Source organism: Sciurus carolinensis, chromosome 17 (genome assembly GCF_902686445.1).
Source record: "Sciurus carolinensis chromosome 17, mSciCar1.2, whole genome shotgun sequence".
Taxonomy (NCBI): Eukaryota; Metazoa; Chordata; class Mammalia; order Rodentia; family Sciuridae; genus Sciurus; species Sciurus carolinensis.
In genome coordinates this window covers 11,638,272-11,665,728 of record NC_062229.1, presented here as the reverse complement: position 1 = coordinate 11,665,728, position 27,457 = coordinate 11,638,272, and the positions used below count along the sequence as shown (strand labels likewise).

Genomic DNA, 27,457 nt, shown 5'->3' with positions numbered 1-27,457 from the left:
GTGGAAGTGTTTTAAAAACAGAAACAAATGAAGTAAATTGAGTACATAAAGTTCCTCCCAATAAACTAGGGTCCAAATCTTAAGTGGACCTTCATTTTTTTTTCTTCATGCATTAATGTTGGGAAGTCCTTAGAGATGGGCATAGCATGGATTAATTAGTCTAATTGTGAGCTCTGTGTATTGAGCTTCCAAGGTCATATATGAGTCCACAGTCAACCTGTGCCTACAGCCCTGCAGTGGATGGTCCTTGTCCAGGAAGCTGCATGGCTGTGTCTCCTGATGTGGTTCTGCATCAGGAAGCTCCCAGCTGACAGCATATTCATAGAAATGCTGGGCACAGAGTCTGAACCTTTGTTGGGCACCAGGTATGTGTGGGTCTTGGGAGGTGCACTTCTGTGTCATGACCCAGCAGAGAAGCAGCCTAACCCTACAAGTGCTCAGGGAAACATGGGATCCTGGAAGAAAGATGGAAAGTGTTGTTTCTGTATCACAAGGACAGAAATCACACTTTGAGTATCCAGATGGGAGGGTTTCAGGATGTCAAATTATATGTGTGATGTTTGTGAATTTTTGTTTTAATTTTTGCTGGGGTATCATATACATCTTATTTAAAATGTGCTCTCCACCCAGGTTGGTTTTATTTCCTATAAAAACTTCACCTACCACAGCACAAAATGGTCCTCCAGAAGTTCTTCCTCAGCTCTAGGAAAGCACTATGGTGATGGTGATAAGGATGAGGAGGAGGATGACAGAACCAGAGCACCATGAACTGAGGTGCAGGGCTTCACTGGCTCAGGTGCTGAGCAACGTGTTCTTGGTCATCTGTTTCATTTCATGTACATCAGCCTGCTCTAGTTGTGCATGCATGATTTATTGTACTTTAAACAAAGAAGGACATTATACTTATGTAACCTGTACTCATTTACTAGGTAGGAGAGAAGGCATCCTTGTTTGCATTGGCCTGTCTGACCAGGGACACAGGGCATCACAGGAGAATCCTGGCCCGCTGTACCATCAGCAAGCCAACCAGCCATTTCTCTTCCCTGTCACTGCAGAAAGAGCTTTGCCCACTGTGCTTTTCCTTGTGGTATTCCTGAGGGTCACAAGGCAGTGGAGTGGAGATACCTCTTGCATACACTATGGAAGAATGGTCACAGGTCTCAGGAGAGATCACAGTAGGGGAGGCTGAGGTTCATTAGCACATCAGGACCTTAGGCCCCTCCAGACCTCCTTGGAACTCACCATATGCTCCTCCACACTTAAAAACAGCACTCACCACCTCAAAGCAAACCTATTATTGGGTCTTGATTTTATTCTTACTCAGAAAACTATAAAGAGTTTAAATGCATATCTATATTCACCTGTAGTTAAGACCTCAGGACCTAGGCAGAAATCTTTATGTTGGGTGGGTGAGAATAAAACATGTAGTAAATGGGTCTCAGAGTCTGTCAGTCCCATTTGTTGTCTCTGTGAGGTAGAGTAAATAACTAGAGTCTGGATTCAGCATTGCTATCTGAGTTGATCTTTGTTGTTACAAATGCAGTGAGTAAGGATTAGCTACTTGGTGCTCTTATAGGAATAATATTGGATACTTGAATGAATTCCAAGCAAAATGAGATCTAGATATTATTGTCTTTGTTAGTAATCATTAGGTTACTTATCAATGACACTCAAGTAATTCATCCCCTACTCAAAGTCACAGTTTTCCTATTTCTGCATGAAGTATTCTAGTTTTGAAATCCTAATGTATGTGCTCTGTATTTGAGAAGAATATATCTCTCTATTTCTTACTTGCTGGTGCTCATTTCTTTCTTGGTACAGGAATATATCTAAAAAAAATCCATTTGACATTGAATTCACTTGCTCTTTCTTCCCCAAATTGGCCAAAATTAATTTGGATTAATTTACCCTTGCTTCTGGTAAAAAAAAAAAAAAAGGACAAACCACAAATTTCACATGCAACTATGCTGATTAAACTGGTGTTGATCTGATATCATGGAATATGGATATCCTAAAATATCCAAAGATGAATATAATAAGTGAGACAGAACTACTAGTTAGGTAATTGGAAAGATCTTTACAATAATTTCTTATAGCAAGCACTCAAGGTAGGTAATTATTACCCCAAATTTAGACAAACTCAATCACAGAATGCAAGTTATCCTCACATAGCTTAAGTGAGACAATTGCAATTCAAGTATCAGGAATGCCTGACCAGACAGTCCATGAAGTGGAAATCAGACATTCAGAAATAAAAGTAAACTTTTAGGCTTTTTTTGGTGCTCATATCTTAAACTACAATCTTGATGCTCTGAGATCACAGAACCAGGAAGCAGTTTTAACAGGTCAGATGGTGTACAGCATCAAGGAAAAGAAAAAAAGTGAACAGCTGTTTTATATGCCAGCTAATCTGCAGATACTGTATGGGATCATATTTCATGGTACAAATACATCTGTATAAAATGTAACTATTGAAAGTATTTCTTATCACTTATGATTTTAATATCATCTACTTCAGTCACATTTGTGATCAGTGTTACTTAGAATGTTGTGCATTTAGGTCAATCATATTTATTGAAATTTGAAATGGGCCAAATACAAAGATATTGTATTACATAAAGTTTAAAGAGCAAGCTTCAATCCACAGAGGAGGAAAATGAGAAAATGAAAGAATGATGAAACACTTTGAAGATAACTGACTCATAACCATGCTTTCTGACTATGACCCATCACCCTCAATTTGGTTATTAGGGAAGAGTCCAAATGGTGTCTTAAATGGAATAAGGCAAAGAAATTTGTCTCATCTTGTTAGGAAAAAACAAGGTAAACTGTACTGATTCTTGATTAACTTTCATGAAGATTGATTTTTCTTAGTAGAAAAGTTATTACTTTTCCTGAATTTTCCCTTAAGCAGTAGGCTATATACTATTGTCTTCATGAACATCTTCTCTCCTCTGCTCCTGGGTTTCTAACAGTGCTCAGGTCAATGTCTGCAAATAGAGTGTGGAGAGAGGGGTGAATGATGGAGACAGTAACAGCAACAGAGTGTGCAAGACTGGGTGTTTCACTACTGAGAACCATATTGAGGATGTGTAGATCTCCAGCATGGGCAGTTTGCTTGTGAATACTCGTACAGAGAGTGAGGGGTGCCTGCTGATATATTTCTTCATTTCTTACTCTCTTTTCTTTTTCAAAAGTGTCCAAGCAATACAAAAGAACAAAATTTAACAAGCATATCACAATTCTATCTCATGGGACTCTCAGAGGATCCCAAGCTGCAGCCACTCCTCTTTGGACTGTTCCTTCTGCATGTACCTGGTCACAGTGCTTGGGAACCTGCTCATCATCTTGACTGTCAGCTCTGACTCCCACCTCCACACCCCCATGTACTTCTTCCTCTCCAACCTGTCTTTGTCTGATATCTGTTCAATCTCTACCATGGTCCCAAAGATGCTCATGAACATTCAGACTCAAAGCAGTATCATCTCCTATGTGAGCTGCCTGACACAGATGTCTCTCTTTACCATTTTTGGATGTATGGATTATATGATTCTGACTGCAATGGCCTATGATCGGTTTGTAGCCATCTGTCACCCCCTGCACTATCTGGTCATTATGAACCCTCATCTCTGTGGTTATTTAATTTTGGTGTCATTTTTGTTCAGCCTTTTGGAATCCCAGTTGCATATTTTGATGATTTTACAAATTACTGACTTCAAGGATGTGGAAATTTCCAGTTTCTTTTGTGACCCTTCTCAACTTCTGAACCTTTCCTGTACTGACATCTTATCTAATAACATTGTCCAGTATATTCTGGGAGCCTTTTATGGTCTTTTCCCCTTCTCAGGGATCATTTTCTCTTACTATAAAATTGTTTCCTCCATTCTGAGGATCCCATCCTCAGGTGGGAAGTACAAAGCCTTCTCCACCTGTGGGTCTCACCTGGCAGTTGTTTGCTTATTTTTAGGGACAGGCTTTGGGGTGTACCTCGGATCAACTGTGTCACATTCTCCCAGAAAGGGTGCAGTGGCTTCAGTGATGTACACGGTGGTCACCCCCATGCTGAACCCCTTCATCTACAGCCTGAGGAATAGGGACATTAAAGGTGCCCTGTGGAGGCTGCACAGCAGAAATGCTTAATGTCATCACACATAATATCCAGTTGTGATTTGTGCTTGAAAATGTATTAAAGCTAAATACCCTGTTGTGTTAATATGCACTCACAGTAATATTAATGACTTCAGTTTCTCATGATTTTAGGAGAATGATTGTAGCTAGTGTTCAGAAGGTATTTTGGGTATTTTGCACATTGGAAAAAAAAGTACCACTTTGGATAAATGAAAAATTTTAGAAATGGGTGAAGGTGATATTGTCATAAGCACATCCATGTGATTAATGCTGCTGATCTACATAATTGAGAATAACAACAAGTATAACCTTTTAAAACTTAAATTATGGTTTTGGAACAATAAATGTAGGAGTGTAATAGTAATTGTGAAAATCCATGAATTGTGGAAGTCAATCAACAAACCTACACACACATGCTACATAATAATTTTCACTTGTGTGAAATGGAGAGAGGGATAAGTATGCTGAACAGATTTTCATATAGTAAACTTACAAGTTTAATGACATCTCTCTCAAGCAATTCTGTGCATTGGTTAAAGCATTAGAAACAAATGTTTGTATTTCAAAGATACACTGAAAACACTTGTTGATGTCAAGTGGTACATTTCAAGGCAGTAGGTTTTGTGTTGTTGACTACTGAGGTGAGGTTTAGGTCCATTTTTTGTAAGTCCTTGAGAAGAGTGTTTATGGACTTAAAAATCATGTTTTAGGCAGTTTTTTCTCTGCTGTGACTAAAACACCCAACCAGAACAATTTTATGAGAGGAAAGGTTTATTTGCAGGCTCCAGGTTTCAGAAATCTTAGCCCATAGAAGGCCAGCTCCATTCCTCTGTTCTCAAGGTGAGGCAGAACATCATGGTGGAAGAGTGTGGCAGAGGGAAACAGTTCACATCAGATTAGGAGGCAGAGAGTGAGGTCTCCATCTGCCATATACAAATATATAACCCAAAGCCAAGCCCATGATTCCCACCACCTTAATCCAAACTCTACCACTTCAGTCATCACTTAGTTAATCATACCCAGGGGATTAATTCAGTAATTGGTGTAAGATTCTCACAACTCAATCATTTCTGTTCCATGCCTTCTTGCATTGTCTCACACGTGAGCTTTCGGGGGACACCACAATTAAAACATAACATTCCACTCCTCTGACAATACAAATTACATTTAGTTCATTACCAAGGGTCTCCATAGTTTCAACAGTTCAAAGATTGCTCAAAGTTCAACTTCAAAGTCTTCTCTGAGGTTCTAGCCAATCTTGCATTGTGAGCTCCTGTAAAATTAAAAGCAATTTACAAATATCCAACATATAATGGTACAGAGTAAACATTTTAATTCACCAAATGAGAGACTTAGAAAGAAGGGATAGAACCAAAGCAAGACCAAAATCCAGCTAGGCAAACAAGTTCTGTAGCTCCATGTCTGGCATCGGGGGTCACAGGGCATCCTGACGTTCTCTTCAGGGGGCTTGTATAGCTCCATCCCTGTGGCTTTGTTGCAGTCCAAGTGACCTTTCTGCTGACTTGTCTCTGCTCAATTCCTGCAGTTTTCCTAGGACAATGCCCCACATTACTGGCATTTCTTAATCTTGGGAGTCTCCAATGTGACTATGGCTTCTTCTTACACCTCCACACATTGACTTCTCAGGAGGTGCCCACAGGGACCCTGGCCCTGGTGCTCTTTGCCTGGCCTCCCAGGCCTTCCTTTGAAATCTTGGTGGAAGTTTTCATGTCTCCCTAACCTCAATATACTGCATTCCTGCAGAACCAGCACCACATGGTTGATGCCAAGGTCTGCCACCATCTTAAGCAGTAGCCAAGTCTCAGAGACCCTTGCTGCAGCAGCCTGGGTGGCTGCACACATTGAAAAAACTTCCTAGGCCTTCTTGTGCAAGAAGTGTGCACCACTGGTCTCTTCTCAAGAAAATTTTCACCTTTACTTTCTTGAGTTTGAGATGGGTATGGTTTTGCCAGTCCCTGAGATGCCCTCAAGCCATGTTCTCATTGTCTCTGGCCAGTCTTTAGCACTTCTTTGGTGCTGGTAATCTCTTTAACAACTGCAACTCCCTTAGCTCTAAGTTTTACTCTGGCTTTCAAATTCACTGTTTCCAAATATTTCTGCTCTGCTTTCTCCTCCTGAATATCACAAGAAACTTGGCTAAAAGCTGCCAGCAATACCCAAGCCACTTCCTGAATGCTATGCTGCCTAGACAATACTTCCATCTCTTTTAAATTCAACCTCACAGAAAGTCTCAGGACACGGGCAAAATGCAGACAACTTCTCAGCCAGAATATAACATGAATTGCCTCTATTCCAAATTCCAACAGAGTCCTCCTTGTCTGAACCCTCTTGAGCCTGTTCTTACTGACCACAGTCCTATTGCCATTCTGGTCTTCTGAACTTCCACCATAATCAGTGTTTAATCTCCATTTACAACAGTCTAAAGTATTTCCAGCTTGCACTGCTACACATCTAAAATTCCTCCCACCACAGCCAAAAATCTCAAAAAGATTTGGGCCATGAAGTCAGGTTAGTCACAGCCAGGGCCCCACTCCTGGTACTGATTTCTCTTTTAATCAGTTTTTTCACTGCTGTGACTCATATACTCAACCAGAACAATTGTAGGGGAGGAAAAGTTTATTTTAGGGTGAAGGATATTAAAAGGATAAACACCCCCCAACCCCGGCCAAGAACAGTGTGTGATCCGAGAGGAGGGAGTGAGAGAGAATCCAAAACTTTGATCCTTCCCATCACTCATTACCCAGAGACAAAACAAACCCATCAATCTGAGGATAGCAGTCCCTGGGAAGCAGGATCCTTTCCCAAGTAAATACTCTCCCAATAACACTGAAAGTACCCATCAGTCTTCTACTGGTGTCAATACAATGATTCCTAGAGGTCAGAGGAGCACTGGACACTGAACTCTGAACCCTCCATCCCTGCCCTGTATAAATAAAACACTGCCTAATAAAACTGTTCCCAGCAAAAAAGAAGTTCCAGATGTAGAGTCTTCAAGGGCTAAGACACCTCCCGATGTAACCTATATGAACCCATACCTTTCCTGTAACTGGGGCCATTTTCTACCCAGAAGGTTGCCCATCCAAGACTTGACACTGCTGCTGAATCATGCAGAGTCATGATGATGTGAAATTTCAATATGATTATTCAAATCTAGATACAGTATCAGTTATGAAGAAAATATGACTTAAAATGTTTTTATTTTCAAAATGGTTGTTTTATTCAGGAGTAATAGGTAATGCTATTTTATGATTTCTGAATGTCAAAATGTATTCTAAAGCCAAGGTTCTCAACCTTTTCAAGAAAAGACCACCAAGCTGGATGCTGTGGTGCACACCTGTATTTTCCATGACTTGGAGGCTGAGGCAGATAAACTGATCAAATTCGTTCTGGTTTCAGGTCAGGGAATCTGAATATTTTAATATTTACATATACAAATACATTAAGATATCAGATTAAGAAACACTAGAGAAGCAATGTAAAAGGTAAAAATAGTTCTCATGACAACCTTGTAGTTCGGAAATTATCATTACCATTTTCAACTTGAGGAATCTCCTCCTGTTTCCAGGAGTTTCTGCACTGTTCTCTTTTATATTTTTTCCCAACTGAAGCATTGAGAAATCTGACAAAATAATGACCCCTGAGTTTCCTTCACATGATTGAAGTCAGAGAATCATAATCCATTTATTGGTTCAGAAGTTGATGTGAAAATCAGTACATTAACATAAAAATGTTGGGACTTAAGCCTGGTCTCTGAGGTCATCCATGGAGCTAAACTTCTCCCCTGTAAATGAGAGGGTTTGTGAACATAGAAACACTGCAGCACACTGGCAGGGCACTCTAGATGACCACAGCAAAAAATACAAAGAGCTCTTTTCCGCTCCAGGTGTTTATGGGGTTTGTTACAATGAAACTCTATAAAAAACTTTTAAAAGACTCAAAAGTGTTTTTAAGTACTTCATTATTATTTAATTAGTGACAGGCACAGTGCACACTAATGCCACATAGCTAGTCTGAGATGTCATTGGTTATATGCAGTTAATTAAACCATATTTCCACAAATTTGAAATCTACCTAAGTCAGGGAAGGGGGCAGAAGTTTGAATGATTTTATTTACTTATTTGTTTATATTGGTTCTTCTTAGCTATACATGATGGTAGAATTCATTTTGATATAATTCTACAAGCATGGAATTGATCATATTCTATTTAGGACCCCACTCTTGTGGATGTACATAATTGTATTATTTTAAAAAGACAAACAGCATTTGGTTGAGTACTTTCATTCTTGAAGGGAGTGAAATCAATAAACTCAAAATTTTGGAACCCCTGGAAGAAAAGTGGCAGAGAAAATGTGTTCTAATAATGAATATTCAGTTTTAATTTAGTCTTTAGATTATGTCTTATGTGATGTTAGTATATATCCTTCATTGGAGGAATCTAGACCATTATCTTAGAATACAATATAGTATATTAAATTGATTATTTCTTCTATTTAATTAAAATGAATTGATTTGTGAAAGGGGGAAGATATTTCTTATCTCATGATTCTTTTTCCTGGGGTGGGCTGCATGTTTCTGTGATCATAAGCCTGTTACATATAATGTTCTTGGTCTTCTAACATTCTTCTGTTGAGGGTCCCAACTAGTAAGGAGATTAAGGCAGGATGACCACAAGATTGAGGCCAAACTCTGCAACTTACTGAGACACTGTCTCAAAATGAAATAAAAAGGGCTGGGAAAGTACTTCAGGGCTAGAATGCTTGCCTAATATGTAGGGACCCTGGATTTAATTCTTAGTTCTTCAAAAATATTTTTTTGTACAGAAGGTGATGAATGCTATAGAAACCAAGAATGGAGGATTTCCAATAAGACTGAGTTTCTTACAACTTTGAAATATTCTTGAAGTTGTCTGGGCCTCAAGTCTGGATACTCCACTGTGAGTGCTTGGAGTGAAAATGTATACAGTCCTGGAGGCTCGCCTGTTTCCTTCAACCCACCTTCTTTTCTACTCAAAGGTGTCCTATTCACATGGAAGGAAAAATCTAATGTGCATTTAGAATTCCACCTCAAATGTCTCTCAGATGATCCAGGAACTGCAACATCTCCTCTTAGGATTGTTCCCTTTGTGTACCTGGTGACCTTGTGGGATCCTACTCATTATAGTGGAGAGGGGCCACTCTGGGGCCATAGGGCACTCCATGCACTAATCAGTGTCATGGACCCTGCTGCTATAGCTCCTTAGTGTGGCCTCATTATTGTTAGACTCTAGGACTCAGCTGCACCACTTGCTTGCCTTGCAACTCATTTGTTCTGTCGCCCTCTTCGATCTGTTAATCCTGACTGTTCTGATGGTACTACCAATAACATAGTGCCGTGATTCACTGGTGTCATATTTGTTTTTCCATATACTTGGTGTACTTCTCTCTTACTATAAAACATTTTCACCATTTGGAAATCCTATCATTTTGTGGGAAATATAAAGTGTTCTCCACCTTTTGCTCCAACTGGTAGGACACATCAGCTGTGTCCATTCTCCCAGCAAGGGTGTGGTGCCCTCGTTGGTATACACTGTGACCACCCACATGCTGAATCCCTTCACCTACAGCCTGAGAAACAGGGACATTACTAGTGCCTAGAAGAGGCTCCAGAGAAGGATGCTCCAGTCTCAGGACCTGTGGCATCCATCCAGAATGTGAACTGGAAAATGTAGGAAAATTGAACACACAGCCTAGAAGTAGTGTCCTCTTGGTAACACTTGGAGTTTGATGACTCGGATTCCTTGTCATGTTCAAGGTGGAATCATGGTAGATGGTTGTGGGGTGGAGGGTGACAGTTTTTCAAATGAGTGCAAAGTTTTAGTTTGGTGAAGGAGAAAATCTTCTGGAGATGGAGAGAGTGGTGGTTGTACAAAAATACCGGCGTAATTACTCTCATCAAATTGTGCACTCAGATATGGTTAAAATGGGTTATTTCACTGAATAGGACATTCTCCAGTTCAAAATGGCACATTTTTCTTATGTGTATTTTACCACAAAGAACAGAGGAATTTTTAAAATGATGGATTTTTTTTAAAGGAAGAATTGAATGAAGTGGATACACTAGAACTTCCTCTTGAGTAGAGGAAGACCCTTTATTATTTCTTGGATGTTCATTTTCTCACACTCTGCTTTCAGTGATATTATGATGTCCTTAGAGAATGGGATATTATGGAGTAATTTGGCAAATTAAGAGCGCTGAGTCACCAAGTTATGTGATAGCTAAGGATCAGCCTTTGCTCCTCCTGTGGTCTTCTGCTTCAGCAAGCTCCTGACACTGTATTAGGATCAGTCCTGAGGTTAGAGCCTGCACACTACTGGACACCAGGCAGAGGAGGAGTTTGGAATCCATGTCCTTGGTCATGACCCAGCAGGCAAACAGCATAACTCAGTGAATACAGAGGGTGAGAACAGGTGGTTCTTTGTCCATCATTAGGACAAATATGAACAGTTTGGGTATCAAGATGGGAGGACACCAACATGCAAAGTTTCAGTTATGAGGATTTAAGTTTATGTACCTGGCTGTCCTGTGGTCCCAAAGTTCTTACCAGGGTCTCACTCTGGTGACAGGGAATGGGACTACTTCCCATTGTCATCTCACCTGGGAGAGCATGAATGAGGGCATCTGTGAACCTTCCTACAAGCCCCCAATGCATTGTGATGCTGGATGAGGATGAGGATGGCAGCAACCACAGCATCATGAACCAAGCAAAGGATTTGTACTCATCTTGTCTGTTCTGACAACTTTACCAAAAGCATGGTCACATATCTTGTAGCTGCTATGCTTGGTATTTTTTCTGTCTTAGTAATTCTCTTCTCTTATTACAAACTGTTTCTTCCCTTATGGGAATCCGTCACTGCATGGTAAGTGCAAAGCTTTTCAAACTGTAGGTCTCACCTACCATTCTTTTGCTTATCGTATGGGGCAAGTTTTCGGGAACACCTTGGATCCGCTGTGTCAGGGGCAGGCTCTGAGGGCCCCAGAGCTGCACCGTGGCCTGATCCCTAAGATGGCGCCTGGCAGTTTGCCAGACATAGCTGCACTCATATTCAAGTTTTAGGAAGTAACTCTGGTTGGCTGTTGTACATGAGGCAATCCTGGTATCTCCCTGGAGACTGTTCCTTGATAGGCTGACTTTCCTGGTAGTCAACTCTCTGATAGGCTGATGTTCTCAATATAAGTCTGAGACTTGTGGAATAAAGTCCTTTTGATTCCTGTTATCAAGAAGAGCGTAACATTGTGATTGTCCCCGCGGGCAGTGGGTGATCATAAGTGGTGCCGAAACCCGGGAACTCGAGTTACAAAGAAGGAACTGATCAGGTAAATACAGGGAAAGTAAAGTACCGTCTGGCCAGGTTAAGTTCGCAGGATAAGCGACGAGTTAAAGTTCACTGGATAAGCGATGAGTTAAAGTTCGCTGGATAAATGACGAGTTAAAGTTCACGGGATAAGTGACGAGTTAAAGTTTGCGGGATAAGCGACGAGTTAGTTTGCAGGATAAGCAACAGAGTTAAAGTTCGCAGGATAAGGGAAGAGTTAAAGTGACAGAGATTGAGTGTAAGTGTTTTCGCTTTTGTTTTGCTAGTTAAAGTGCTTTTCATTCTGTTAGTTTAATAGAGAAATATGGGCACTGAAATGTCATGAATGCGCATGGAAGGTCCCTTAAAGGGTTTGCTCTGGGCCAATGGAATTCCTCTTGAAACTAAAACAGCCCGAACCAAATGCAGAGAGGCCATAAACAAGGGGAAGAGGTTTTGGAGGAAATAAAAGAGGAAAGGTCTAAAGCATCAGAAAGGGTGTCAATAAGATCAGAGACAGACAAGGAAAATGAAACTGGGTGTGAGGATAGTTCAGATGAAGAGGAGGATTTACTATGTAAAACAAAAAATCTTGCTATTACAGGATCTAGTAAAGAAAAGATGGGGCAAACACACACCACACATGGTGACCCTGCGCTCTCAGCTCTTAAACTCATGCTGAAGAGTAGCAGCCTTGAGTGGTCTGATACACAGGCGGAAAAAGCCTGGGACACCTTTAAGAGGGAAATCAGTTTAGGGGAGGGTCCCCCATTAGGAGTCTGCCCTATGTTATCCGCCCTTAAGGCCTGCTTCTCTCCAGGACCTCCCAAAGCGGGCTCCCAGCCAGCTCCTCCCGTTGCATCTCCTTCCAGAAACTTGCCACATAGTAAACAACATTGGGAGACCTTTAATGAGGAACCCAATCCATCTCAATCTGCTCCTCCCAAGGTTGAGGAACCACGAGGGCAGCCAGCCTCTACACATAGGGAGGGCCCACTACTGCCCCAGGGAGGATCATTGCTGCCATCTTGTATTCTGGGGCCACATCAGACTCCAGTGAAAGCCCTCACCCTCCTCCTTCCAGATGGTGGGAAATCTTCCTGGTGGCCATTTTATGATACTGGGCAAGAACTCACAGACTCTAACCTCCCCCTCCCTGTATGGCCTTCCCCGTAAATGTTAAAATGTTAGTTTGGGAAGGAATGACTACCGATCACAAATTGGCCTGTGCAGGGATGAAAGATGGCTCCATGGGAAGGTGGATTGTGGCTACCAAAGATATTGGCACACAGCTTCTGCAAGCGAGCGGGCAGATGGAAAGGGATTCCTTATCTTCAAGTCTCTTCTTTCTTGTGCTTCTCTGCTCTTACTGCAAACTCGAATGCCTCCTTCTTCTTCCCCTCTTAATCCCTCCTCCTCCTGCAACTTTGACTCAGCTGTTTCTGCTTCCATTCCCTGGTCCAGCCCACCTAGTCCTCCTGCCATGAGGTCCCATGTACGCCGGTGGGGAGGGAGTAACCAGCCCAACCATCAGTGGCATGTCCTAGTAAGGAGTATGATATAGTAGCCCCAGTCCCCACAAATATTGGGAGATAATTGTTTCACAATTTTCTGTGTCCAAACCTGAATTGATTACTAACCAGGATTAAGAGTTAAAATGCCCTAGGCATCAAGTTTCTGCTGGAACATTTTATCCCCTTTCAGATCCAAATCTCAGTCAAGGCTTACATTGAAATGTAAATAGAGAAAGCCTGAAGGCTCAGTAGGAGACGGGTCTCAAACCCCCCAAAAAAAAAAAAAAAAAAAAGAGCAAAAAGTCTTACCTGAACTCCAGCAAAAGTAAATTTATTTTATGCTGCTTTACTAAAGTAATTAACGGCCGTATCATCTTTCCCGTATCATTTTTCCAGGACTCTTGTTTTTTTTGAATTCTACATATTTTTTGAGCTCATGACTTTTTTGATCAGTTCTGTTTTTTTTTTTTATTCAACTAGAGTTTTTGAACATCTGTTACTTTGCAATGGAGATTCACCTATAAAGTTTCAAGGCCTTTGATTTTGTGTTATGTGTATGTCGTGCTGTCTGATGTCATGTTTTGTCTGTATCAAAACTGAGTGCTCCCAAAATTAAAATTTAAAAATGGATCCAAATACTTTTAATTCATGTGATTTTAAAAGGTTCAATTTAAATTGGGTAAACTAATAGAAATAAAATGTCTTGAAAATAACTTGCAAGTCTTTAGGTGGTCAAATTAATAAAATGTTGATGTTAATAAAATGTTTAACATCAATTTTTCTAGGACTTTACATCAACAAGAAAAAGATGGCAAATACTATTCAGGACACTTGTCTGATATCTTGGTTTTTACAAAATAAGTGAATTAGAGTTGACATGCATGGGATTACTCAAATGTGTTTGTAGAAAAAATTGTTTTGTGTCATCACTAAACTAAAAACAAGGTTACTAAGAGTTATGTCCTAATAGGTATAATTCTATATACAAAGGGTTCTAAAAGTTTCAACTGTGTTTCAATTAGAGTACTATAAACAACAAAATATTTAATCTTATTAAAATAGAGTAATTGTTTTAAATTCAGAAATTTCATAAGAGTTGTTTCAGAATGTGAACAAAAAGGGGTCAACAGGAAAGAGAAAATAAAGGTTCTGGGTATGGAAATATATTTAGTAAAAGGGAAAAGGAAAAGTTTCTGGGTAAGAAAGTGCTTGTGTGATGAAATAAATGAGGGTCTAAGTAAGTGCTAAGAAAGTCTATGTAAGTAAAGGGCAAGTTTCAACAAGTTTGCATGTAACTAAGTTGGTTGTATGTATGTGCAACATTTAAAGCTATTAAGGTTTTTCCTAAGGTGAAATACTAATGTTCTTATATAAACCAAAGTTTAATCTATATGGTAAAATGACATGGTAAAATAACAAGGACTTCTTAGAAACACTAATTTACTCTTAACTTTGTGTCTATTAAGTTTTATTCTTTTGAACAATTAGTCTTACTCAGATAGTTTATATATAGTTCAAGCTCTCAGTAACTTAGAATGTGCAGGGCTTATTGCCTAAAACTCTACTATTTTTCATCCTTTATGGACTTTACAACAAATGATTTGGGAAAAAGTCATGTCATTTCCCACTGTCTCCAGGCTTTCACAGCCTGGGGACTTCCTAAACAACTTAAAACGGACAATGGCCCTGCTTATACTTCAACCTCTTTTACATGCACATCTCACCCTCAAAAATACTCTTTATAAACAAAAAGGGGGAATAGGGGAGACCTTCAGGTCCCCTAAAGATAAACGTTCTCTTTGCCTCTTTATTTTAAATTTTTTAACTCTGGATAATGAGGGTTGCTCTGCCACTGAGAGACATGGCAATCATAAACAACATGATAGAGTGAATGGTACAGGACAATGGAATGGCCCGGACCCAGTGCCTTACTGGAGCCGCGGATCGGTTTGTGTGTTTCCACAGGATAAAACATCGCCTATCTGGGTTGCTGAGCGACTAACTCGACCAGTGCCAACGCTACCAACAAGTAGCCTTTCCCCCCTTGAACTAACTTACAACCTCTTTTTAGTCTCTTAGGAGGAACAGTTCAACTATGTACCTTTCCACCTATCCCAGTTTGTGTGTTTCCCCCTTTTTATGTTTCTGCTAACTAACAAACAACTGCTTCTCTCAATTGTACTTCAGATTTGCAGTCTTAATGTGTGTTCCTACCTTCCTACCAGTCCCATTCTCTGTTACAGATGCAGAATTGCCAGTGTTACTATCAAGAAACAGGAGAGATTTTGGCATCACAGCAGCTGTGGTCACCACGGTAGCAGTCTCTGCAGCGGCAGCTGCAACCGCAGCAGCAGCATTGACACAACCATACAGACAGAAACAACAATCACTTGGCCGAAAATACAGCTGCAGCCTTACAGACTAAAGAGACCCTAAACCAACATCTAACAGCAGGCATACTGCTTGTAAATCAAAGAGTGGACTTACTACAAGAACAAATGGATATCTTGCAAGAACTTTTGGGACTGGGATGTGTTTATCCTTTAAGAGCAGTGTGTGTCACCCCTATTGCTTATAATAACCTTAGCTCTGTGGTTATGTTATCTAAAAATCTCTCTGTCTACCTTACTGGCAATTGGTCATCTACATTTGATATTATTATCTGCTTAGGGATAGCCTATGTTATACGCAGCCAAATCAGAGCTCGCCAAGATGCCCGATGTCATCAACGGGCTATAGTACAGACTTTGCAGCCATTGAGACAGGCACATCCCCCCAAGTATGGCTAAGCATGCTGGACCAGTAGTCAAAGATGGGTAAGATCCGTGGAAATGCATACCAACCTAAGACAGGGTTCTGACGCCTGGAGGTCAGAATTCCAATGACGGGTAAGGATGTAATTTGCCATGGACAACCTAAGACAGGCATGGTCCCAAGTCATCTTTTCTTTATTTAAAGAATAAGGGGGAGATGTCAGGGGCAGGCTGAGGGCCCCAGAGCTGCACTGTGACCTGATCCCTAAGATGGCACCTGGCAGTTTGCCAGACATAGCTGCACTCATATTCAAGTTTTAGGAAGTAACTCTGGTTGGCTGTTGTACATGAGGCAATCCTGGTATCTCCCTGGAGACTGTTCCTTGATAGGCTGACTTTCCTGGTAGTCAACTCTCTGATAGGCTGATGTTCTCAATATAAGTCTGAGACTTGTGGAATAAAGTCCTTTTGATTCCTGTGATCAAGAAGAGCGTACGCATTGTGATTGTCCCCACGGGTGGTGGGCGATCATACCGCTGTATTATATTCTGTCAGAAACTATGTTGTGGCCTCAGTAATGTACACAGTTGAACAGAGATATTATAAATGCCCTAATGAGGCTCCACAGCAGAAAACCCAATTTCAGGACCTGAGGATGTGAAAAACATCAATACCAAACATCTTGAACTGTAAATTCTGCCAGCTTGGCACATCATTTTGTTGCTTCATGTCTTTATTCTCAGCATGTTTCACAGCAGAACGGTGGTGAGGAGGGATATGGGGCAGGAAGAATGGAGTGTGTTTTACATGAGTACACAGTTTCAGTTCAAGGAGATGAAAACATATTGGATGTTTCTGTTGCTGATGATGGTTGACCCAACATGCAATGTAATTAATGCTACTGAAGTATCCAAAGAAAAAGAGTTAAAATGAAAAGTTTTTGTTGCATGTGTATTTTCCACTAGAAAATGGAAACAAAAAGATTGATCTTTAAAAAGGAAGAAAAGTGAAAAAAAATCTCAATAAAAAGCACATAGGATCTTCCTCCTGAATAAAAGAAACCAAAGCTATTATGGACATTCACTTTGGTTTCCTCTTCTCCTTCTGTCACTACTATTAGAAAGTACTAAGTTTGGCACAACGTGGAACACTTCAGTTAACTGAATTCCTTCAAGGAATTGCATTGATACTTCGAGGTCTTATAAGAACAAATAATCAGCTTGTGCCTCTAGCCCTTCAGTTTGATGGCTCCAGTCCAATGAGCACTATTGCCTACTCTCCCTGTCTCATGATTCACAAATTACAGGATCTCATATCTGATGTGATATTCTCATCAATACTGTGGGGGACGTATAAGCCTTCACTAGGTGCCCTGCAAGGGGTTCATGTCAGTCTTGTGTTTTCTTGCTTATGACCCAGAAGAGTCACAGATTAATCCCATAAGAGCTGAAGGAGATGATGAATGAAGCAGGGACTATATGATATTACACACTATGTGACCTGGAGCATGGCAGAATACACATTTGTGTTTAACTTTCAATTAGTGGTGATGTGATAACAAAGCACTTAATAGAAAGGTTGTTCCAGGAGATAAAAATCAAAATTTACTGATTAGAACAGCATTTAGTCCATAGTAATGGATTAATTGGAAAATCTGTCATTATCAACATATCATTGGCCAACAGATTATTGAAACATATGGATTTTACAACCTGAAATTGATTTTCAATATCACCTGAAATATATTTATTTCCATGGTACTGGGGAATGAATCTGGGTGTTCTCTGCCACTGAGCTACACCCATAGACCTTTTAAATTCCCTTTTGTTTATTTTGAGACAGGGTCTTGCTAAGTTGCTGAAGCTGGTCTTGAACTTGCAATCCTCCTGCCTCAGTCTCATGAGCTGCTGGGATGATGGATGTGCCCCACTTCTCCTAGCACAGTTGGAGATCACTAGGTGAGTGCACTGGGGCACATGGTTGAGCTCTCATGGCCATAAGGACTGCATTTTAATAGTACTTAGCTGAGGAACTCTAGGATGAAAAAGAAAATACACAGCTTAGTACTTTAGTAAATACAAATATCATCATCATCATCTACTCTAGTGTTGATGCATTGAAACTTATTTGAATTTCAGTAGCACTTCATCCTAAGGGCCAAAACACTATTACACTTTTATGTTTATACAAATATATCAGATCGAGAACATGTAATAGATATAATGTATTTATGTCAGGGCAAACATTATCCCACCTGTAGTTTGTATGTCTATCTCCTATTACCTTTCTATTAATCTCTCCTGATATCTGGTGACTCATATGAATATTCCATTGTTTCCTTTTCTCATGAGAAACTTGAATGATGCAGATAGTGAATGATCCATTTCACAATCTGCAATGTACAGATGTGCCTTATCTCTGCCATTGCTCTGCTAGACTTCAGGGTTTGGGAAAGGAAAGAGTTCTGCTTGCCTTTTGCACTGGTTCTAGCTTTCATGTGCATTGGAGAAATTATTTATTGTCCTACAAGGCAAAGCAAAGACAGTTCAACTTTCACACATTCAATAACCTCTTCCTTCATTGAACGGAAAAACTGATTAGAAATTAAATTTAAGATTTGGGTTTTATCAGGACTATATAAAAGACCTAGATTTCTTAAATGGTATTTTCAAGATAAGGAATCTTAGAAGGAGGGTTGGATTTGAAATGATCTACAAATAATAAAGGATAAAAAAGTGAGGGTAGAAATGTAGCATGCAAATCCAAGAAAGACCAAAGTTAGGGTCTTTCTGTTTTCCTTAAGGACATTCATCGTGTGTTGGAAAATTAGAAAAGGCAGAAAGGAAATGATTCTTTTACTGCACAAACAGCTCTTTGAGGTTTCATCCATTATGTCCTCTACACTACACTATGGTGGGACTCCTAATGTCTGATCCCTTCTATCCATTATGAAATGACTGCAGCTTAATATTAAAAATTCAATACCACCCATTTGTATTAAAAGTTCTCAATACCAAGCATCTAGCTATCCAATACAGGTCCATATGCATGCTGTTTAGTTACATAGTTCTGCAGAATTTATTTCTAACATTTATTCACACAAATAAATAGCACTTTTAATTCCATGTCTAACTTAATGGCATATATATTCAGGTTTATTATAAAAATCAATTACAAATCACTGTCTAAATTTATCTCTCTGAATCACAAGGTCCTCATGGGTGGAATGTGGGTAGTTTCCATGAATCATAATTCCTGATCAACCAGTGTTATCATCTTCAAAATGACTGGGTGCTCCTCTGGGTCCAAACAGCGGTGACACGAGGATGACAGCCTATGACTCTTCTCTCATGGACCCTGACACCAAACTCAAAACATGGCCCTGTTACCTACCAGAAGTCAGTTCAAAGGACCTGCCCCCAGGGAGACAAAAGATACATATAATGTGGATGAAATCTTCTATTACTTCAAAGACAATGTCTTCTTCAAAAACTATAGAATTAAGAATGAAGCCGATAGGACCTTGATGTATATCACCCTCTACATTTCTGAGTGTATAAAGAAACTCCAAAAGTGCAACTCCAAAAGCCAAGGTGAGAAAGAAATGTATACCCTGGGAATCACTAATTTTTCCATTCCTGGAGAGACTGGTTTTCCCCTTAATGCAATTTATACCAAACCTGCAAACAAACAAGAAGATGAAGTCATGCCAGCCTATCTACAGCAGTTAAGGCAAGAGTCTGGACTGAGACTTTGTGAGAAAGTTTTTGATCCTCAGAATGATGAACTCAGCAAGTGGTGCACTTACTTTGTGAAGAGACAGTTCTTGAACAGGAGTAGTTTCAGGACCTGGTCAATGAAGGGAGCCTGGGCAGCCACTGTCTCCAGCACCTTGGACAGCATTTTACAGCAGGATATATGAAATCCTTTTCTTTATTTCATAAAGCTAATATACAGAAGAGAGAAGAGAGCATGTCTTTATTTGAAAAGCTCTTGATCAAGAATTCGGGGGTATGGGGTGAGTTATTGAATGTGATTTGAAATTTTCTGCAGTATTAAGGTGGTGCTTAATAAGAATGAATAATAATGAATAAATTTCTAACATTTCATCTCAGGAAAAAAATGACTGAGCAAAGGTACACTTAGTTAATGCCTTCACTAGGTGACAACAAACACACATGCAAAACTTTGTGATGTATTCAGCAGTGGGAGGAGCACTTCCTTTGTGAGCTGACATCAGAAGTCCCTGGTGCTTTACCATATTTGAGAACAGAATGACTTCAGTTTATGGTGAGGTTTTGGTGAGACCCTGTGGCCAGAAGAGAGCCAAGGTATATAATTTTGACTCCAGGCCTCGGAGCCGACTCAACTATTGCTGAGTTTGTAGGGATACCCAGTGCAGAGGAGAGGTAGGTGTGTCCACCTGCCTGTTGTTGTATAGGGAGTTTTGCCAGCAGGCTGTAAGTCTTGAGGGGTGTGGGCCAGACTGGGAAGCAGAGGGACTTTTCCATTGCCTTGTGGTGCTTTGAAACCAATGTCTTAATAGTGGGGTAGGCCTGGCCCTCTGCTGCTCTCTCACCTACTTGCTTACATCAACAGAAGCCACCTGCAATTTTATGAGCTTCCACAGGGCTCCTCATGGTGAGGAACTGAGGGAAACCTCTTGCCATCATCCAAAAAGGACCTAAATCCTCCCCATGACCACATCAGATGGCTTCATTAAGATAGTAAATGCAGATAATAGAAAAAGTGTGGGATTTATACCCATGAGATGACTATAATCCTAGTTAACCCCTTACTGTATGCTTGTCAGAAACTTTGGATTATTTGAAGAAGTTGAAAGTTACCAACAATTGTGTAAAGATTAGCATTTTACACAATACCAACACATATCACTTCTACAAAAAGTTAGAAATGAATTCTTATATATATTAAAAATCAAAAACCAGTGCATAAAATCCCAAAGCACAAAAAAGTAGTATGGTAATGAAGTAAGAAGTTCTCCTTAGAGACATGAATCTGAGTCCTTTGTTGTTGTTTTGGTGGTACTGAGGATTGATCCCAGGGCCTTGTGCATGCAAAGCAAGCACTCTACCAACCAAGTTATATAACCTCAGAGACATAAATCTGAATTGCAAAAATAAGAATAGTATCAGATTTTTGTCATAGAAAAGAAAATTCTCCCTCATTGACCTGATTCATTAAATGGATTTACAAATATTAAAGAGAGACATTGAGTTTTCATTCTTTTAGGTACTGACAGATTTACTTCATTGAGTATGAATCCAGGAGCAGAAGGGCAGTGACTACGACTCTATGAAATGGAATTTTCTTTGACAAGTATATTATTTTAATTTTTGAATTATTTTTGAAATACAATTCACACAACCCCAAATTCAGTCATTAAAGTATAAAATGAAGTACTTTTGAACATACTAACATGGCTGTGCAGCCATCACCACTACCTAACTCCAGAATGGCATCATCTAATACATGGTCTATATTTGTGTGGCTTCTATCATCTAACATAATGTCATCAAGACTCATCTCTATTTTGGCATGTATGAATATGTCATTCATTTTTATGATGTGGATATATGGATATATCACATTAACTTATCCACTCATCATCAGTTGATGGTTATTTTGATTTTCCTAGATTTGAGAAGTTATGAATAATGGTACAATGTGTAGGGCAGCTTGGAACCCGCGGTGATTCTAGACGCTGCAGCGCAATCCCACTGAACTACCACCTGCTTGCTCATCTCAGTTACGGCTCACCAATAGCTCCCAGAAAAATGCACCACAGACCCAAGCTCTCACACAAGAGACTTTATTATGTGGATGACTAACACGTCTGCTCAGGGTGAAAAGAAAGGAAAAAGGGAAACATGGCATGTAGCTTCTCCCAGATATTGGGATCTCACAGGCTGGAAGGAACCAATAGCAGAGGAGAATACTTGCAAGCTGACTGATGAACCAATAGCTGGCTAGCATGTTAGGATGTAATGTGGGAAGCAGGAAAATGGTGGCAGTGTAAGCCGGGAATTCCTGTAACATAGGAGGCAGGCAGAGCGCAGATTGACTCGTGGTTGGGAGGTGGAGTATCGGCTTTATATTACATTCCCCCATTGTTGATTTTATAAAAAAAAAATCTTTTTGGGTACATGGATGAAGGTCAGTCTTCTTTAATTACTTCCTGCTGAGTGTGGATGTAGAGCTGATTCAGGGGAGAGATCTTCATGGCAGGAAGAGTTGGGGACTTGATAGTTCCTCTGGGGGCACACCTGTAGCTGGGCTCTGATTTCTGTAAGATCCTGATATTTCTGTAATACAAGCTGATTAGTTGACATGGGAGTAAAGAACAGTGGGCTCCCCTTTTTGGCTGGCATTCTGTTGGAAGAAAAATGCAGTGGTTAGGAAAATTACAAACAGAAATCCAGTCCTCATGGCTGGGCATGATATTCTGTTGTTTCAGTTGTCTGGTTCCCAATTTCTGGAATGGGAGAAAGGGTGGAGGGCTTCATGATCTGTAGTCTGAGACAAAGGGGTCCCACAGGAGCAGCCAAGTATCAGTTAGAAGAAACCTGTGGGTTAGTAGCTGGAGAAGGGTTGGCATTTGACCAGAGATGAGGGCTGTCTCAGAATCCCTGTGGGAGAACTGTCCAGGTTATCTAAGAATAAACTCAAGTGAAAGGGTCAGTTCAAGTAAAAGCAAAGAGATTTAGTACTGAAAAGTATGTGGTGGAAGAAGGGATAGAGGAAAGCAGGGTGTACACAATGGGGAAGATGGGAACCACTGCTGAGTTAATGATGCAGAGGTCTTGCCCTAAATGATAAGATCCATTAGGTTTCCTAACAGCCAGGATGGGAGTGTTATAAGGTGAGTCGGTAGGGCGCAGGAAGCCTTTCTGCCTTAACTCCTGGATGATTGGTTGAAGTCCTATTTGGCTCCTTCGGGGAAGGGGATATTCAGCCTGGGCTGGGTAGGATATTGGGTCCTTTAGATGAATGAGTACAGGTGAGCATTTAGCTACAGAGGGTGTATGGGTGTCCCAGACCTTGGGGTCAACCAGGGAGGGAGGAAGGGGATATGAGGACTCTGTTTGAGCTGTATATTCCTGTAGAGTCATAAGGAGAGGAATAGCAGAGGAGTCTTGGCTGAGGCGCATGGTGGGTGAGAAGGAAATAGAGGCACCCAATTTGGTTAGGATGTCCCTTCCCAGAAGGGGAATGGGACATGAAGGAATTATTAAAAAGGAAGGCGTAAATTTGTCCTATATGGCAGCTTATTGGAGGGGTTTGTAAGGGGTTATATGCTTTTCCCTCTACCCCGACAAAAGAGGATTTGGCAGGGAAAGTGGTTCCCCAAAACTCCCGCAGCACTGAGAAGGTGGCTCCAGTGTCTATAAGGAAAGGGATCTGCCTTTCTGTCACCGTAAGGGTCACCCGGGGCTCCTGAGTGGTGATGGACATTGGGTACAGAATTCCCAGGCCACTTCATTCATCCATTGCCAACCCCAGCAAGTCAACAGAGGGAGGGGTCAATGATGGTCTGGCACTTCTGGAGCACCAGGGCAATCCATTGCCCAATGTCCCAGTTGGTGGCATTTTGGACAAGGACTTGGGGGCTGCCGGGGGTTGGGGCAGGCTCGTGCCCAGTGGCCCTCTTGCCCGCACTTGAGACATAGGTTTGGAGGTCTTCTGGGAGCTTGGGCGCCCTAGCGGTGGACAGTTGTGCAGGTCTAGCTGGCTGAAAGGTTTGACCAGCATTTGGTATTTTAATTTTTTTTTCCCTTCCATTATAAACCTTGAATGCCACTGCTAGAACCTCTGGCTGTGGGGTAAGGGACCCCCTATTCAACTGCCTCAATTTAGCTCTTATGTCAGGTTAACTTTGGGAAAAGTAATAAGTCAGAAGTCGCTGCCATCCCTCCGGAGTCTCAGGATCCTGGTTATTGTACCTGAGCATGGCCTCTGTAAGGCAGAGTAGAAATACTGATGGGTTTTCATCTCTATCCTGTATTACTTCCTGAAGTTTGTCATAGTTAATGGGTTTAATAGCAGGCTTTTGTAGACCTGCAAGGACACAGGTTTGAAACCTATCCCGCTGTAGACACCCAGCCTCGGTATTATAGTTCCATAGGGGCTCCCTATCTGGTACTGCTTCAGCCCCAATGGAGTGGGTTGGGATCGATTGATGAATCTCATCTGCATAATTGCACACCTGTTCCCAAATTCTCCTGCTTTCCTCAGGGGTTAGGGTGTTGGACATGATCATGTAAATGTCATGCCAGGTAAGGTTATAAGAATGGGTAAGGTACTGAAATTGTTTAATGAAGGTTGCAGGGTTGGAGGTGAAGGAACCTAGCCACTTCTCTATTTGGGACAGATCCGACAGTGAAATGGGGACATGGACTCTGATTACTCCCTCTGCACCAGCCACCTCTCGTAAAGGAGCTAGAACATGTGCATGAGACCGCGTGGTGGGAGGACTTGGTGGGTTGAGTGGAGGAGTGGAAGGAGAAACAGAATGAGGCAAAGGAGAGGAATGAACAGGGTCTTCTGCAGTATGATTCATCAGCTGGATCAAACTCAGAAGAGAAAGAAGGGTTAAAAGGGGGAGGAGAAGCCACAAGAACGTGTTCAGGTTTTTGAGGTGATCAGAGATTAGATTTAGCACGAAAGAAAGGAAAAACACGAAGGGGAAAAGTCTCTTCCCATTCACCAGGTCGCCCACATATGTACTTAATTATACCTAGTATAATTATGCATATAATTATACCTAGTATAAAGCTAGAATTTAGGATGTCATAAATAGACCATTCTGATTTGCTATCTAAAGTACAGTTTGGCTCTAATTCAGGGAACAGGTGAAGATGTTTGAGATTGTTTAATAAACATCTCATGGGCGAGTTTGCTGGGGTGGAAGTCCTAGATCCCATGGCGAAGACTGAGAAACACCTAAGTTTGTGATCGGGCATCCCATGACCATGTATTAGGCAATGAGAAGGTAGTACACAGGTCTGGCCATCACATAGTTCCAGTGTCCACCAGGCAATAGTTGAGAGAATTTGAGGACCTGGCCAGGATTTCGAGCGTGATGAGAAAATAAGCCTCAAACCCTGAGAGAGAATCTCAGCACCATAAAATCAGGAATCCACCCGGCAGATAAGACCACTGTAAGGACCAACCATAACTTTAAAAGTCGTGACTGAGGGTACCCCTACACCTCAGCAGACTCGAGAGCCCTGGATACTCAACAGTCACTTCTCAGGTCAGCAGAAGTGTGTTTAAGTGGTCTAGGGGACCTGCCTAAGGGGAACTCACCAATTTGGAGTCCGGTGTGGCATGCAGAAAACTGGGCGTCCAGGTAAAGGGAAGGTGAGCCTGTATCAGTGGGCACTGGAGCATTTGGATGGGATTCAGCTTGATTAGTTAGTGGAAGGACCCATCCCTGGTTTTTGCACCAGATGTAAGGCAGCTTGGGACCCGCAGCGATTCTAGCCACCACTGCATGATTCTGCTGAACTGCAGCCCACTTGCTCCTCTCAGTTGCGGCTGGCCAATAGCTCCCAGAAAAATGCACTGCGGACATGAGGTCTCATGCAAGAGACTATTATGTGGATGACTAACACATCCGCTCAGGGTGAAAAGAAAGGAAAAAGGGAAAGATGGCGTGTAGCTTCTTCCAGATATTGGAATCTTGTGGGCCTGAAGGAACCAATAGTGGAGGAGAATACTTGCAAGCTGACTGATGAACCAATAGCTGGCTAGCATGTTAGGACATAACATGGGAAGTAGGAAAATGGCAGGAGCGTAAGCCGGAAATTCCTGTAATGTAAGAGGCGGGTAGAGCACAGATTGACAAGTGGTTGGGAGGCGGAGTATCGGCTTTATATTACACAATGGACATTTTGTTGAGATTTCGGTGTGAATGTTTTCAGTTGTCATGGGTATATACCTAGGATTTGAATTACTGACTCATATGACAACTATGTGATGAACTATTTGAGAAACTAAAAAGTCTGTTCCCAAAATGGTTACACCACTTTACATTCTCAATGGATTGCTCTGAAACTTCTAATTCTCTGTGTCCTTGCTCACACTTGTTATTGTCTGTCTTTTTTATTATTTGGTGTGTAGTTGCATCTCATTGTGGCTTTGATTTACATTTTCCTCACCAATAATGTTCAGTATTTTTTTCATGAGTTTGTACATGTTTTGGGAGTAAAAAAATTACATGTCATTTAGAGGAGGAAAAGAGCCAGAAATTAAAATTCAGGGCATTTGCCTCAGGGGATGAAACATCTCCTGATTTCTGAGCTGAGTGAATTATCAAAGACAAGATGTTGCTCTGCTGAGGAGACTCCCAAGGGCCCCGTTCTCATCTTTGTTCCTCAGGCTATAGACAAAGGGGTTCAGCATGGGGGTGACCAAAGTGTACATCACTGAGGCAATTGTGCTTCTCTGTGGAGAATGGGCCACAGCAGAACTGAGGTAAACCCCAAGTCCTGTTCCATAGAACAAGGAGACCACACAGAGGTGGGACCCACAGGTGAAAAATCCTTTATACTTGCTCACAGAGGAGGACATCTTCATTAAGGAAGAGACAATCTGAGAGTAGGAGTAGAGGATCCCAGCAACAGGAAATACCACCAGCAGGGCAGTTGAAACATACAAAAAGATGATATCAATGAGAGCATCAGACCTGCCTACCTTGAGAAGTTGAACCACCTCACAGAAGAAGTGAGGGATTTCAGTGCATGTGGTGAAGTTCAGTTACTTCACCAGGAGAGTAAGAATCAGGGAGAACCAGAACATGATGATCCAAGACATCAAAACCAGGAGGACACAGAGCTGGGAGTTCACGATGACTGTATATTTCAGAGGGCAGCAGATGACCACAAACCGGTCATGTGCCATGATGGTCAGTAGCACATTATCCATTCTAACAAAAATCATGAAAAATATACTTGAGTGAGGCATTCTAAGTAGGAAATCTCTTTGCTATGTGCATGAATGTTCACCAGCATCTTTGGGATAATGGTAGATATGAAGCAGATGTCAATCAAGGACAGATTGCAGAGGAAGAAGTACATGGGGGTGTGGAGGTGGGAGTCAGAGCTGATGGCCAATATGATGAGCAGGTTCCCAAGCACTGTGACCAGGTACATGGACAGGAACAGTCCTAAAGAGGATGGCCTGCAGTTCTGGATCCTCTGATATGCCCAGGAGGAAGAACTGTGATAGTATTGTGTGGTTTTCTGCTTCCATGCAGCTGGTGTATCTGCTGGGAAAGGAGGAAAAACATGTCCAATAAATAGCCACCTGGCACCTCATACAGTTACCCTTTATAACATCATCCTGGATCAATATCCCTCACCTCTATTTGATCCTGAAATTGTCCATTTCCCTCAGTCAAGTGGTAGCCATTTTGCTTTTAAATGTCTATATTCATTCACATTTCCTTTAATGTAGCAATTTTCTTTCTCTTTTTGTGTCATCAATTTCTCATATTTGGATTTATGGATATAAACTAATTTTTATTTGACATTACTAATGCAGAATAAAGATCTGCCACCTATTTTACTTATATCCAAACTCTTCATTGTAAAACCACTAAAATACAGTTTAAAATGGAATTTTAATGCAAACAACATGTTTTTCTGTGGCTAGATACTTTTTAGCATTGTGATAGGTAACTGT

At 41.1% G+C, this 27,457-nt stretch overlaps 1 protein-coding gene and 1 pseudogene across 1 annotated transcript; both read left to right on the top strand.

Moving 5' to 3' along the window:
* Positions 1 to 400: 400 nt before the first annotated feature.
* On the top strand, positions 401 to 4,140 carry LOC124969307 (olfactory receptor 18-like). The gene is given in 3 exon segments (XM_047532203.1): positions 401 to 433; positions 3,198 to 3,305; positions 3,307 to 4,140. Coding segments are annotated over 3 exon segments (975 nt in total).
* Positions 4,141 to 19,074: 14,934 nt separating this feature from the next.
* On the top strand, positions 19,075 to 26,550 carry LOC124969379 (actin-related protein 2/3 complex subunit 3-like; annotated as a pseudogene).
* Positions 26,551 to 27,457: the final 907 nt, after the last annotated feature.